The following is a 15,421-nucleotide window of genomic DNA, read 5'->3' on the forward strand; positions in this document are numbered from 1 at the left end:
AACAATTACTTAAATGCTGATCTCCAAGTAATTCCCCAGTGAGACGAGATACCTTAGTTAATTTCAATCCTCCTAAAACTCAATTCTGTCTTATATCTTGCAAAAAAGGATTATTCTGCTAACATGCTTATCTTCAATGACACTCAGATTTCTACACAAGATCACATATCTCTATTATGGATTACCCTGATTTCTAATCTCTTGGCATCAGAAATATTCCTCTGCATCTGAAAAAACTGGGTCCTCTCTTTCACTCTTGGCATTATTTTTCTTCTAAATAGCTACTTACTTGGTACAAATTACAAATCTGCCCTACCATGGAATATTGTTCCCACACCTGGGGTGGTACCACATAACCTCTCTCCAGCTTCCAGACACCATTCAAAAGAGGGCAGTTAGGTCAATTAATGACCCACCTCTTACAAAGTCTTTACACTCTGTCTCATAGATGTTCTGTTTTTTCTGCTGCATGCCTTTTCTGTAGATGGGCACTGTTCTTCTGGATTGGCTTCTACAATTCCCCTCCCTCTCCCAAACCAGCCCAACTGCTCAACTTCAAACTTACAGAACCAACTTTTCTTCTTCCTCATTTATTCCTTCAACTTGTGCTTTCTGGAACAATCTCTCTCCCTCCGCACTTATTTCCTGAAAATTACAATCTACAGAAATTCAAGTCTAATATCAACAAGTATATTCTTTCTTCTTCTCAACCTTCAACCCATACATGGTACTAAGTATTATAGGTTGTAATATCTTTTGTGTTTGAGGTTTACACAAAAAAAAAAAAAAAAAATCAACTCAAACCCAGAGCTTTTAATGGATTAGACTTCATTAAATTTATTGAAAAATATAGCAGATTAGAAGTAAAAGTGAATAAAGACAAGAGTAGTGGGGCAGGCAATAGAATTACAAGGAATTAATCATAACAACATAAACCATGCTGAAATCAATTGGCCAGTCCCAATTTCAATGGAATTCTCAATGAAACTTTTTGGTCAGAAGAACAGATAATTTCATACATGTTTGTGTTTTTTTTTTTTTTTTTTTTTTTTTAAATTAAAAACAGCTTTCATAAAACAAGTGATTACATGTACTTTCTGCTCCAAAGCTTAGAAGTTTATAAAGCTATTTCTAACATGTAATACAAAAAATATCATGTCAATAACACCAACACAGTGATTTATTATGTAATCTTCTTCAAACTATTTATTATAGTTTGAAGAAATTCAAAGATCAACTGGATAGCTACCAATGTGAGGAGCAAAGTACATAATTTTGTTGTTGTTGTTGTTATTTGGTTTTTAGGAGCATTAGCAACTAAGGCCATATTGCTCCGGGATATGCGGTGGTCATTCCTTGACCTTTCCGCATACTCCGTATTTGGTGGTGACGGGCTCGAACCCCGGTCTAATCAAGAAGCATGCGCTACGCACTGCTGCTCCTTCCCACCTGGCTACGGAGGCGCCACACACACACATAATTTTGTATTTTCTTATCTATTTTTTGGCTGGTGCAGCAAAAGCCTATGGCTTCCTTACACCATACAGCTAATTTTAATACCAGATACAGTTATCTGGTACGGCACGGCACAGTACTCTAATGTTATTAGAATTCTAACAAGCTATCTGATGAGTTTTTCCAATCCATGACAATTACTCCTTGTAACGGTACATTTTAAGTAACAACATTTACCATGCAATACTGTACTTTTCTGGTGGTACTGGCCCCATATACATAATGTTTCTTGATTTTAGTACAGCATATTAATATGCATTAGTATTCTCTGCAAAAACTGAAATTTCACTTAATTTAAGTATAATTATCTTATAATATGGGAATGACAAATCATCTGACATTCTAATGATGGTGGTAGTATATGGGGGGAAACTAAAAAAGCCCTCCCCTTAAATATAGAACCCCTTTCACTAATTTCTTAGTTTCATGATGAAAAGATGATATAATACCAAAGTTCACATACTTAAAAGAAAAATGCTAGTTTTTTTTTTTTTTTTTTATGTGAACCCCAAACACGAGGTATTAGAACCTATAGTACTTAGTACCGTGCTTGGGTTGGAGGTTGAGAAAACGAAAAAAAAGAAGATATTTGTTGACACTGGACTTGAACTTCTGTAGATTGTAATTTTCAGTAATACGTATGAAGAAAGACTGTTCCAGAAAACGGCAGTTGAATGAATAAATGAGGAAGATGAAAAGTTGGTTCTGTGGGTTTGAAGTTGGACAGTAAATGGATGTTGGCTGGTGGCGGCACGTGTTCGGACTGTTTTGAAAGAGAGAGGGAATTATAGAAGCCAATTCAGAAGAACAGTTCCCGTGGAAGTATCTGTAGAAGAGGCATGCAGCAGAAACAGTACGTCTATGAGAAAGCGAGTGGAGAGACACTGTTAGAGATGAATCATTAATTAACCTAACTGCCCTCTCCTGAATGGAATCAAGAAGCCTGAGAGAGGTTTTGGGGGCACCACCCCAGATGTGGGAACAATATTCCATGGCAGGGCGGATTTGCAATTTATACAGAGTGAGCAGCTGTTTGGAAGAAAAGTAACGCCGAGAGCGAAAGAGAAAACCAAGTTTTTTAGATGCAGAGGAAGCAATATTTGTAATGTGCTTGTGCCAAGAGAGATTAGAAGTCAGGGTTATCCCCAAAAGAGATATATCATTTTGCCTAGAAATCGGAGTGTCACTAAAGATAAGCATAGGAGCAGAAGAATCCTTTTTTGCGAGATATAAGACAAGACTGAGTTTTAGAAGGGTTGAAATCAACTAAGTTGTCTTTGCCCCACTGGAGAATTACCTGAAGATCAGCATTTAAGGAATTGGAAGCAGATTTTCGAGAAGTTGAAGCTGATTGAGCAGGACAAGGTTTCTCAAAATGGAAAGTGGAATGCAATGTGCAATCATCGGCAAAACTATGGATAGGATTTCCAGTCAATGGGAGAAGGTCATTAATATACAAGAGGAAAATAGTCGGGGAAAGAACTGAACCTTGTAGGACACCGGCATTAGTGGAGAAGTTAGAAGACAGAGAGCCATCTACCATCACCCTCAGTGAGCGATCAGAGAGAAAACTGGATAACCAATTACTAAAAACAGTTGGCAAACCATAAGATGGAAGCTTTTTAGAAGACCTTTATGTCAAACACGATCAAAAGCCTTTGAGATGTCAAGAGCAACTACTGTGTTTCACCAAACCTTTCCATTGATTTAGTCCATAAATGGGTAACATAAGCCAGAATATCACCAGTGGATTGACACTGACGGAATCCATACTGGCGATCGTTGATCAGATGGAAGGTTTCTAGGTAGTTTAAGAGTTGGCGGTTAATTGATTTCTCCATTACTGTAGAAAGAGTAGAAGTAATTGCAATGGGACGATAATTGGATGGGAGGGATTTGTCACCCTTTTTAGGAACTGGCTGGATATGAGCAAATTTCCAAGCAGAAGGAAAAACACCTTTGGAATAAGAAAGTGAAAAAAGCCGGCAAAGATTAGGACTAAGTTCAGGAGCATGGGTTTTGAGAACAAGTGGAGAAATACCATCAGGACCTGGAACTTTCTTAGCATCAAGATTTGTCAAAAATCCTTCTGACATCCTTTTGATGGAAGACCACAGGAGGCATTGAATGGAGCATGTTGGGATTGGTGGGAGGTGTTTCACCGAGATCATTAATACATGAGTTGGAAAAAAATGGGATGCTAGCAGTCCAGCTTTATCCTTTGCTGAAGTGACAACAGAACCATCTGGTTTGGACAGAGGTGGTGGGAGCAGAGATGGGCAAAAGTTGCGGCCAATAGCTTTGGCAAGAGACCAGAATGCTCGGCTACCATTAGGGCAAGAAGCAAGTTTTCTACTCATAGCCTGTTCAAACTCTAGTTTAGATTGATTAATAACTGCTTTACAATTGTTGCGAACTTTGGTGTAGGCAGAAAATGAAACTGAAGAATTAGAAAGAAGCTAATTACGATATGCAACATTCTTCTCTTGAACAGCCTTAGCACATTTATTGGAAACCAAGGTTTAGATAAAGGACGAGATTTTAAAGTGGTGTGGGATAAAGGATTCCATTCCTGCAAGAATAATTTCACTGACACGATCTGAGCAAACGTTGACATCAGAAGTTTTGAAACAGTAATCCGACCAAGGAAAAGAAGACTCGCAGGTCATCCCATTTTGCATTCTTGTAATGCCGAACAACATGAGGTTGGGAATAGCCATGAGATAAAGGTTCCATTGGAAAAGAGACAATCACCAAGTTGTGATCTGAAGTGCCTAAAGGACCTCTCACTTCGACCGTGTACTTAGAAGGGTTGTTTGTGAGAAAAAGATCAAGCGTATTGGCTGTATGATTAGGATTGTCCGGTATTCTTGTAGATAAATGAACAATCTGTGCTAGGTCATTAGTAATTGCAAAAGCCTCAGCATCTCGACCTGCTCGGTCAGTGTGACTAGAAAACGGAAGCTAGCTGGAGTTTTGAACATTAAAATCACCAAGGAAAATTACCTCACTGTTAGGAAAGTTGGCCTGGAGAAAGTCAAGTTGCAAAGAGAGGAAGTCAAAGAGCCCCAAATGATTAGTGGAGTTGGGAGAACAGTAGAGACAACAGATGAATTTGGCACAATGAGGTAGAGAGATTTTAAGCCAGAGAAGATCAAAGAGAGGAGATTCCAAATTGCCAAGTCTCTGACAGGGAATATCAGAATGGACATATGCACAAGTACCACCTTTGAGGCGAAAGGAATCATATAGGGAATAATTTGGGCATCTGAGATGAGCAGTAGTTGAATCAACCGATAACTGAGATTCTGTCAGAAAAAGTACATGGGGTTTGGCAGACTGCAAGTAGAAATGGACATCGTTGAGATTAGAATTGAGACCACGTATATTTGTGAAATGAATTAGGAAGTGCTTGGGAGGTTTAGATCTTTTCGCAGATAAGCTTGCTCTATCAGTTTGACAAAGTTAAGGCAAAGTGTGCCTGATCCTATATTAAAAAACAACATGTAAATATTTGATCAACATGTGACATCAGAAAAATTTTTTTAGTTGCATTTTTTTTAAAGGTAAGAAAAAGATTCACCCTATCTGCAATTTAACTATAACACTTCTGTCATTACTAGCAACAAATTTTGGGTGCAAAGCTATCACCAGGAAAAGCCAAATGCCCAGAAAGGCCAGTCCTCTCAGTCAGTGAAGATCTTATTGATTGGGGTTTTTTTTTTTTTTTTTTTTTTTTTACTTACAGAGCACTGTTCGTTACAAATTTTCCCTGAACAGTCAAATTATGAACCAGGATTATACAACAAAACAGTTATATGGTGATTTAGCAAAGTTGGAGAACTGACACCTGCATTGTGACAATGCTCCTGCACACTCTGTGCTTTAAATTTCATCACTGCAATTCACACATCTGCAAATCTTACTGGATTGGGCTTCCTGGACAAGCTTCACGTCCCCTTGAGAGGTCAAGGATTTCAACAAATGAGAAAATTATTCAGAATGCAACACAGAACTATTATCAAAACAAAGCTTACTAGAAATGCTTTCAGAAGCACTAACGGAATCAGCATATAGTGTCAAATGAAGAAAGACCTTCATTTGACACTGTATACACTGATAATAAGAAAGATCACTTTTGAAGGAAATCCATACAAATAGCCACAAAATTCCATAATTTCCTAACTACAGCAGTTCATTCAGAAATTTTTCACCACAGGTGTGTGTGTGTGTGTGTGTGTGTGTGTGTGTGTGTGTGTGTGTGTGTGTGTGTGTGTGTGTGTGTGTGTGTGTGTGTGTGTGTGTGTGTGTGTGTGAAAAGGATTTGAAAGCAAACAGAAGGTAAAAAATAACAAGTTATACAATATATACGAGAAAGATAGTATCTCCATAATTACATAATGTCAGTATTGATACTTATTTTTTTTTTAGTAAATAAGGTGTAATGACGAAATATTATAGAATATTTATTATTTCTGAGTGAAGTGAAATACAAAAAAATAGTGGAAGATGGAATATTATAGCAAACTTTGTCAGAGAAAAGTGTGATTATCCATCTGGGACATTGTGTTTCATACATCTAGACCAATGTAAATAATTCATGGAAGTAGTAATAATGATAATGCAATACAAATTAATTTTATATTTAGAAACTGTAGGGCCAGGACAGTTCCTACACTGTACTGCAGGTAAATATATCAATAAATTAGAAATATACATTCAGTAATCACTGAATTGTGACTACCAACCTAACAGTGTTAGGTCACCACTCGCACATATAACAATGCTAGGCACTGACTCTACTAGAGGTCTGAAGACTTTTGTAGGGATCTGCAGTCATTTTGCGATGACATCCCATTCCAAAACATGCCACAGGTATTCAGTTGGATTGAGGTCGGGCAAATTTGGAAGCCAATGAAGATGACGATATCTTCACTGTGCTCCTTGAACCACTCGTGAGTAGTGTGGGCCTGATGATACAGCACATTGTCTTGGAAGGTTCAATTTCTCTCCGGTAAAAAATGCAAAATGGCAGGGTGCACATGGTCTCTTAATTGTTGCCAGTACAGTGGTACCTTGGATTACGAGTAACTTGGTATGCGAGTGTTTTGCAAGACGAGCAAAAATTTTTAATAAATTTTAACTTGATAAACGAGCGAGGTCTTGCAATACGAGTACAGTCAGGCCTCGTATAACACGTGTTTACACTACACGAATTCGATGATACACGATTTATAAATACGGGAACGATATCTTATATAACACGAACTGAATTCGCCTTTGTGTTTACAAGAAATGGCAGTCGAACGCAGAATCACCGCAACCCGATAGCAATGAAGAGAAGATTTTGAAAATGTATTTATGGTTTTTTTATATCCGTGAAGGGGAAACACATTTCACCATAATAACGTGAAACCCAACAATTCCAGCTAGTATAATCGCAAATGCAATTAGATCGAGTTTACTACCAGTTTATAACAGATTCCACTAGCAGGAACGCAACTGGAAATTGTTTTTATTGTTTTATGGTAGGAACCCCTAGAAATGTGCTTTAGTAAAATGTGAGGTGTTAATTAATTGTGTATCTCTGCCTTTACGGTGTTTATTCAGTTGCTACACGCGCGCAGCTTTGTTTATGTGTATCAAGCGTGCCTCCTCATTTTGTAATAGTGCGAGCGATGAATCTGATTTCTGAAATCCTCAAAAGGAGGCAAAAGCAAGTGTCATTGGAAAGATTCCTTGTTAAAGTCGCACAAAAAGAAAAAGTCAACAGATTGCAGTGATTCCATTAGAGACAGTGAAAGTCGTCCTACCCAATAATTAATAAATTCGATTGCTTTATGTATATTAAATTTAAATATTAAAAATATAAAAAGGTATGTATTTTGTATTAATCATTTTTACAGTATATGAATATTTTTGAGTTTTGGAACAAATCATCTGGGTTTCCATTATTTCTTATGGGGAAATTCGCTTTGATATACGAGTGCTTTGGATTACGAGCACGTTTCCGGAACGAATTATGCTCGCAAACCAAGGTACCACTGTAGTCCTTACCAGTGGTGCGAAGTAAACAAACTAACAGTCTCCACCACCAAGACCAAACAAATGCGCATCAAGGGTACAATGAACACCAGGAGACCACTGACAGTAAAGTACAGACATGCCCAGATCAAATACACAGGAATAGTACTGGATGACAACAACCCTTTCATACCGCATTGTGACTTCATCAAAGAAAAAAATCAAGAATATAACTGGGAAGATGGCTAGAGTCACACGGAGGGACTGGGGTCTTAAACCTTGCATCTGGATCTACTACAAATCTCTATTCCTGCCTATTCTGACCTTTGGTGCTAGAGCATGAGGACACCACGTTGAGAACAACTCTGTCCAGAAAAGGCTAACTCAAGCACAGAGAATATCCTCCTAATAGAGTCCAGAGCCTGCAGAACTGTCTCCACTCTGGAAAATGTACTCCTGTGCACTATCACTGATGTTGTCAGGAGTTAGGGCCAGCCAGGTATAATCAAGAAGTCATTATATAAAGACAAAATTTGTCTTCTGTGCATTGTCCTAACATGAATTCTGGGGAATTCCAGCTGGAATGCTCCTTTGGTGGCACAGTTATGATTTGTTTATAACCTCCTTCTAGCTGTCAATTTTGCTTTCAGCTTTCTTTTCATTAATGCCTGAGCATTTCTAACCTCAAGAGCCCAGCAATGGAAGAAAATAGCTAATAATCTCTCTCTCTCTCTCTCTCTCTCTCTCTCTCCATGTGAGGAGAGAGAGAGACATCCGTGATAGGAACACCCAAACTAAGTACAACAGCTGAGTGCTGTCTCCAAATAATTATTACAATGGCAATGGGCATTACATTGTACATCCCCTTGATGGTGCCAGAAGTCTCAATGCAAATGCTATCTAGTAACTTATGCCCAATGATCAGTTGACCTATAAGAGAAATAAATTCTCAGTTTTGTGCTCAGTGATGTGCAGAGATGATCAGTGTTTGTGAGTACATTCGTATAACTACATAAAGCATTCGGCAGTCTATTTTTTATCATTTAATTTAATCATTACTTTTTCATGCTTAAGTAACTACCCTAAAAGTAAAACGGAAAATTTCATCAGAAGGTGTGAAGCAAGAAGGATTATATTGGGAGGCCTACAATTGAAAAAAGTCAGCCTGATTTAATGAGGAACAAACAACCGAACTGGTGCAAAGCTTCCCAAAATTATGTGAAAAGTTATTGAAGTTTCAGATTTTCTTTTGTGGGACGAGAAAGACTATCCTCCCTCTACAATCACACAAAGAATTCTGTAGGAAAGTGGAGGACAGAAGCTTAAACTCTGCCAGGGAGCTTAATGATTTTCTAATAACTGAGAGCAAAGTGGAGGAAAAATTATTGAAGTTAAACATCAGAAAGGCACCTGGGATGGATGGGAATCTATCTAGTTATGTTAAAGGAGGAGACAAAGGAAGTAATCAAACCCTTAGCCATAATTATGAGAGAATCCTTGAACTCAAGGGAAGCCACTATGGACCAGAGATGTGCATATGTATCCCCAATTCACAAAGGGAGATCAAAGGGTGACAGGAGTAATTACAGACCTGTTAGTTTAACTTCTGTACGGGGAAAATAATGGAGTCACTGGTTAAAGAAGCATTACATGATCATCTAGACAAGACTGCAGTAATAATTCAGACACAGCATGAATTGGTTAAAGGAAAGTACTGTCTGACAAATCTGATTGCATGCTATGATGTGGTCAATAAAGGAACTGGATGCAAAAAATAATTCTGATATCATATACTTGGATTTCAGGAAAGCTTTTGATACTGTTGCACATGGAAGACTACTGTGCAAGTTGGAGCAGCATGGTATTAAGTGCAAGTTGCTACAATGGATAAAAGGGTGGTTGAGTGGAAGAAAACAGAGTGGTAATCAATGGATGTTGCTTTTCATGGGCTATTGTTATTAGTGGAGTCACCTAGGGGTTCGGGTGTTGGGCGCACTGTTGTTTTGTACATTTATCAAAGATATTGATGAAGGTATATCAGGCTTAAAATCCAAGTTTGCAGATGATACTAAGGTTGGCAAGGTTTATAATGACAGTAACGGCAGTGTGCTACTGCAACAGGATCTAGAAAATTTGGGCAGATGGGCTGAGAAGTGGCAACTGAAGTTTAACACTAACAAATGCAAAGTACTGCATATGGGTAGAAGAAACCACAGAGATTGTGCAGACAGATATGAAGTTTTCTGACAGTGCAGACAGGCTGCCAATTTAGCTAGTATTTAGCTAGTAGAAAAAAGTGACTATCCCTCCTGTATAAGGCAATAGTCAGGTCAGGTCAGGCCACACCTTGAGTACTGCGTGCAGGTCTGGAGGCATCATTTTAGGAAGGATGTAGAATTGCTTGATTGACTACAGAGAATGGTTACAAGATTGGTGAGGGGAACAAAGGGGTCCTTACCAAGAAAGGCTTATGTTCTGCATATTGCAGAATCTGGAGACTAGGCACCTGCAAGGTGACCTGATTGAAGTGTATAAGGCTTTGAATGTGTTTAGCAGGCTCAATTCTGATGGGATTCTTTCTTTTGCTCAGATTACGAACATAGGGGGCATAGATTCAAATTGAGGAAAGACAGTTGTAGAACAGCTGTGCAGTATTTTTGCCTTTAGCCAGCGGATAGTTGATTGCTGGAACAAACTTCCATCTGTTGTGGAATTTGATAGCTTAAATAAATTCAAGGAGAAACTGGACGAACTTTTAGAGTGAATGGATGTGTGAAATTGTTTTTTTTTTTTTTATTTTGGCTGATGCTATATAAGCTTGTTTTGTTGCATCACATACTACTACTCCTCCAACAGTGTGTTGTTTGTGGTGAAAACCTTTCTAACAATGCCATGGTTCCTAAAAAATTGAAGAGAAATTTAGTCACTAATCATGTGAATCTTGTGGATAAAGATTTGATCTATTTCAAAAAGATTACTTGAAGGAAAAAAAAGCAAACTATATTTAGGGAAAAAAATACAAATTTCTGAAAAGGCTCAGACTGCTATTATCAAGTAGCAGAAATCATTGCATTGCAAAAGAAACCAAACACTGCAGCACAGTCCCTTATTTTTCCAAGTTGTCATTTGATTGTCAGAACACTGTTTGAGGGGGGGGGGAGGGGGTGAAGCTGAAAAATAAATTACTAAAATACCCCATCAGATAACAATTCGAAAAAAAATAATTGAAATGTCTTCTCACATCAAGGAACAAGTATCTACAATGCTAAAAAAAATCTGTTTTGCATTATAAGTGCACTAATCTACTCATATTAGTGGCAAAGCACAACTATTAGCCTTTGTTTTTTTGTTACGGAACTGAAATTATAACTCAATTCTTATGCTAGAAAGAGCTTAATGCACCAGCAGTACAACACTTTTTATAACAGCAACCCCAGAGTAACGTATCAACTCTGTGGTACTACACTGACAGTGGTAGAGAATGAAAGGGACTTGGGGGTGATTGTGCAGTCAGATATGAAGTTCTCTGAGCAGTGCAGATGGGCTGCAAGAGTAGCTCATGGAGTATTGTCAATGATATACAAGAATTTTTCCAGCAGGGATAAGGAGGTGATTATTCCATTGTATAAGGCAATGGTCAGGCCACACCTAGAGTACTGTATACAGGTCTGGAGGCCTCATTTCAAGAAGGATGTAGAGCTGCTGGAACGAGTACAGAGAAGGGCAACAAGATTAGTGAATGGAACAAAGGGGTGCTCTTGCGAAGAAAGGCTTAAGTTTTGCAAATTACAGTGTCTGGAGACTAGGCACCAGCGAGGTGATCTGATAGAGGTGTATAAAGCCTTGAATGGTTTAAGCATGCTCAATGCTGATGGGATTCTTCCTCTAGCTCAGAAAAATCACCTGAGAAGGCATAAATACAAATTGAGGAAAGACAGATGTAGGATAGACGTGCGGAAATTTGCCTTTAGCCAGCGGGTGGTTGGTTGGTGGAACAGACTGCCATCCCTTGTGGTGGAAGTTGATAGCCTAAATAAGTTTAAGGCTCAGCTGGACAGGTATTTTGAACGAACAGAGGGGTGAAGTGGAAGTGGGTTTTTTTTTTTTTTTTTTTTTGGCTGATGCTGCATAAGCTTGCATCAAATGCCTCTACTAATGCTAATGTTGTTATACTTTGACTGGCTACTTAAAAAAATTAGAACTTTCATGTAAATTATGAATGGGTGTCTATACCATTAGTGCTCCATCAATGACTGGGTCCATCACAGGTTTTATTTCATTTGTAGAGAAAGAAAACCCAAATGTGATGTCTACTCACACATTTATGAACAGCCCTTGTTAGAAGAACACTAGGCAATTAGTTGAAATCAGTATTAAATTAGGCTGCATTAATGATCAATTACATTAAATCAAGACCATCAAAAACCAACCTGTTCAATCAGCTTTGAAATGCTATAGATTCTAAGCATGAATGTTTAATTTTCCATACAGAAGTAATATGGCTATCGAGCAGAAAGATACTCTTTCACATCTATGAACTAAAAGACAAAATGAAAGTTTTCTTTTCAATCAGAAGAACAATTTTTACGAATACATAAATAACATTACAGGAATTTTGTTAGTAGTGATAAGGAGGTGATTATCCCTTTGTATAAGGCAATGGTTAGGCCACACCCTGAGTACTGCATACAGAGGCCTCATTTTAGGAACAATGTAGTTGCTAGAACTAGTACAGAGAAGAGCAACAAGATTGGTGAAGGGCTCTCTTACCAAGAAAGACTTAAGTTCTGGAAATTGCAGCATCTGGAGACTAGGCACTTGTGAGGTGATGTGATTGAGGTGTTTAAGGCCTTGAATGCTTTCAGCAGGCTCAATGCTGATGGGATTCTTCTGCTTGCTCAGATTATGAACTTGAGGGGGCATATATCAAATTGAGGAAAGACAGTTGTAGTATAGAAGTGCAGAAATTTGCCTTTAGCCCAGCTGGTAGTTGGTTGCTGAAACAAACTTCTATCTGTCGTTGAAGCTGATAGCTTAAATAAATTCAAGGAAGAGCTGGACAAACTTTTAGAGCAAATGGATGGGTGAAATGAGAAGTGTGGGTTTTTATTTATTTATTTTTTGGCTGAATCATGTATAAGCTTGCTTTCTTGCATCAAATGCCTCTACTAATGCTAATGAGCTGTGGTGTGCAAAGTCAGCTTATTGACTAAAATATTCATCCATTTGAACAGCTTGAATACCAGTATGTAAAGATCCAACGATAACATCCATATTTATACAGACAAGCTACCAGTTTGTATTAATACCCGGAACCAATTAAATAGGATATCACTGCTCTCATAACTGATCATTTAGAAGCATTGGAAACAACACTGAAAATTACTTTCCATCATTAAACATAGTTTTAGCTGGGGCAATCTATGTCTATGCATTTTACTGTGTCTATCTCATCTGCCTTAGGGTTCAGAGTGATTGAAGAACAATAATTAGCATCAATTTCAAGTGATTGAAGTCTTAAAATTAAACATACTGAAGTCCCTCTCCCCCCAGATGTGTTCTGGATTGCAATCAGAAATGGATATCCTGAAATTTCAAATCTTGGCTTGAGAAATTTATTACAGTTCTCCACTACTTAATCTTGTGAGCCGGTATTCCCGGGATGAAAAACATTAAATCCAGTCAAAGGGAAGGAAAAACTGATGTGCATTGAAGATGATATCATTAAAATATGATAAGTGAAAACTTATCATATTTTATGTTTTCACTCATCATATTTTAATGATATCGTCTTCAATGCACATCAGTTTTTCCTTCAACTTATCCATAATGAAATAGAAGACCACATCACTGTGCAGCAGCATTATCTAGCTTGGTGTAACTGATGTGTTGTTGTTGTTATTTGCCTTTTAAGAGCATTAGCAACTTAGGCCATATTGCTCCAGGGATATGCGGTGGTCATTCTCTGACCTTTCTGCATTCTCCATATTTGGTGGCTCACAGGCTCGAACCCCGGTCTAATCCAGAAGCGTGTGCTACGCACTGCTGCTCTTGCCCACTTGGCTACGGAGGCGCCAAACTGATGTATTCTAGGATAAAGGCTTAACCTATGACTGACCATCATCTGTTCACATTCACCTATTCAAAAGCTATAAAATTATTTCAATAAAAACAGTTATTACCGACATTGTATATTATAATGCATTAACCTACAGGTATCACTGTTGCAAAGACATTAACTATATCCAAGTTCCTTTAAGTGTTTAAAATTTTTTTGTCCACTATTGTATAATATACTAAACTGTTCAAAATTAATTCAAACTGCTAGTTTTATAATAAAATTATAACATACCAGAATTTGGCTCTCCAGATCTACCACTTCGATCAGAAGGTGCTCCATCTTCAGCTTTTACAATAATCACATACGACTGCCTCTCTTCTCTGTCAAACACTTTAAGTGTAAAGATTTCTCCTGTTTCTCTATTAATCTGAAATTTATCACCATCATCCCTGGACTCAACTGAATAGTAAACCTTTATAATAAGAGACAAATTGGAGAAAAAAGTCAAAGTTCTGCAGTGAAATACACCATAAAATTTAAAATATGGTCAAGAATTTTCTCAAAATACTGAAATTAAAATTTTTCATATTTTAATACTTTAAATTAATCAGTGCTGAAAAATAGACAGCTACAACAAAACAGAAGTATTTATGTTAAATGCATTTTAGAAAAAAAATCCATTTACTACATTATTTGATCATCAACAATTCATTAATAATTTTCAAACTGAATCATACAAGAATTTAGACATTGACATAGGGGACATTGGTTGTGTATGAAATAATCAGAAGAAATTTCACTCACACTGTAAGTGTGCTTATTATCTAATATTAATTAACACTAAATAATTTAACTAAATTTACTTAGTGACACTGTTTCTTGCTTTTTTTTTTAATGCAAATCAGTGAACTCATACAAATTTTAGGTGCTGATTCCAAATTTGTAATCGATATTGCTTCGTCACAATTTTTGAACACAAAGTGCCCTACCTATTACAACAAAATATAAATGTATTTGAATGTTCAATAGGGTTTTTAGCAGAAAATACAGTAAAACCTTGATTTTACAGATCTTAATTTAATGGAAAAAAAAAAAAAAAACTAGCACCAGAGTGGATTTTGAGTGTGTTCTTGGCATAGGGAAACTGGAAACTTGGGTCACAGCAGCTGACAGCATGTCCCAGTCTGTTTATGGATATGCTTTGTACCATATTGTTAAGAGCACATCTGTGTCCTATATCTTTATTATAACCTCACAGTAGATTATCATGGTCCTAAGAAACTTATGAAAATAAAAATAGTGTGCATCTGAGTGCTGAACAGAAATTAAAGCTGTTAGAAAAGTTAGACTGGCGTTTCTTACATCTACAAGGAATAAGGTATGAAAGTTAATGTCAGACATTGTAATAAACAAGGCTAAGCAAAAGCAATTTTTAAGGAGTCCTCCAGCTCTGAAGATTCAACAGTATCTCAACTTTGGCTGCTTAGCTCCAACTCTGAATAAAGTTTCTCAAGGCACCACTGCAGTCACTGTGAATTTTCTTCTATTATAAACTATGTATCAAATAATAAAGTCAAGGTAAGCAAAACCTTGTTTTTTATTTAAATTTATTTGGGTATTTCTAACACGTACAAAGTAACTGTTTAAATTTTTCAATTATGTTGATACAAATGGTCTTGTAAAAAAAGCAGCGTGTGTATACCCTGTATGCACTACAGATGTTTTATTTTATGTGAAAACATCCTTGGGCTTGGACAAGGTTAAAGGGATTTAGGATGAAAAGAATCTGAACATGTTTAGCATTTTAAAGCATTTATTTTT

The 15,421-nt window shown here is 37.2% G+C and overlaps 1 protein-coding gene across 1 annotated transcript in view; it reads right to left on the reverse strand.

Moving 5' to 3' along the window:
* LOC150082844 (neural-cadherin-like) overlaps window positions 1-15,421 on the reverse strand; it is a 500,869-nt gene that overhangs the window by 304,008 nt on the left and 181,440 nt on the right. Inside the window, exon 14 of the mRNA XM_090377625.1 lies at window positions 13,892-14,072. Within this exon, the coding sequence (XP_090233751.1) occupies window positions 13,892-14,072 (181 nt within the window). The remainder of the gene's footprint in view (window positions 1-13,891; window positions 14,073-15,421) is intronic.

The sequence above is a fragment of the Mastigoproctus giganteus genome, chromosome 7 (genome assembly GCF_048544385.1).
Source record: "Mastigoproctus giganteus isolate SK-2022 chromosome 7, ASM4854438v1, whole genome shotgun sequence".
NCBI lineage: Eukaryota > Metazoa > Arthropoda > Arachnida > Uropygi > Thelyphonidae > Mastigoproctus > Mastigoproctus giganteus.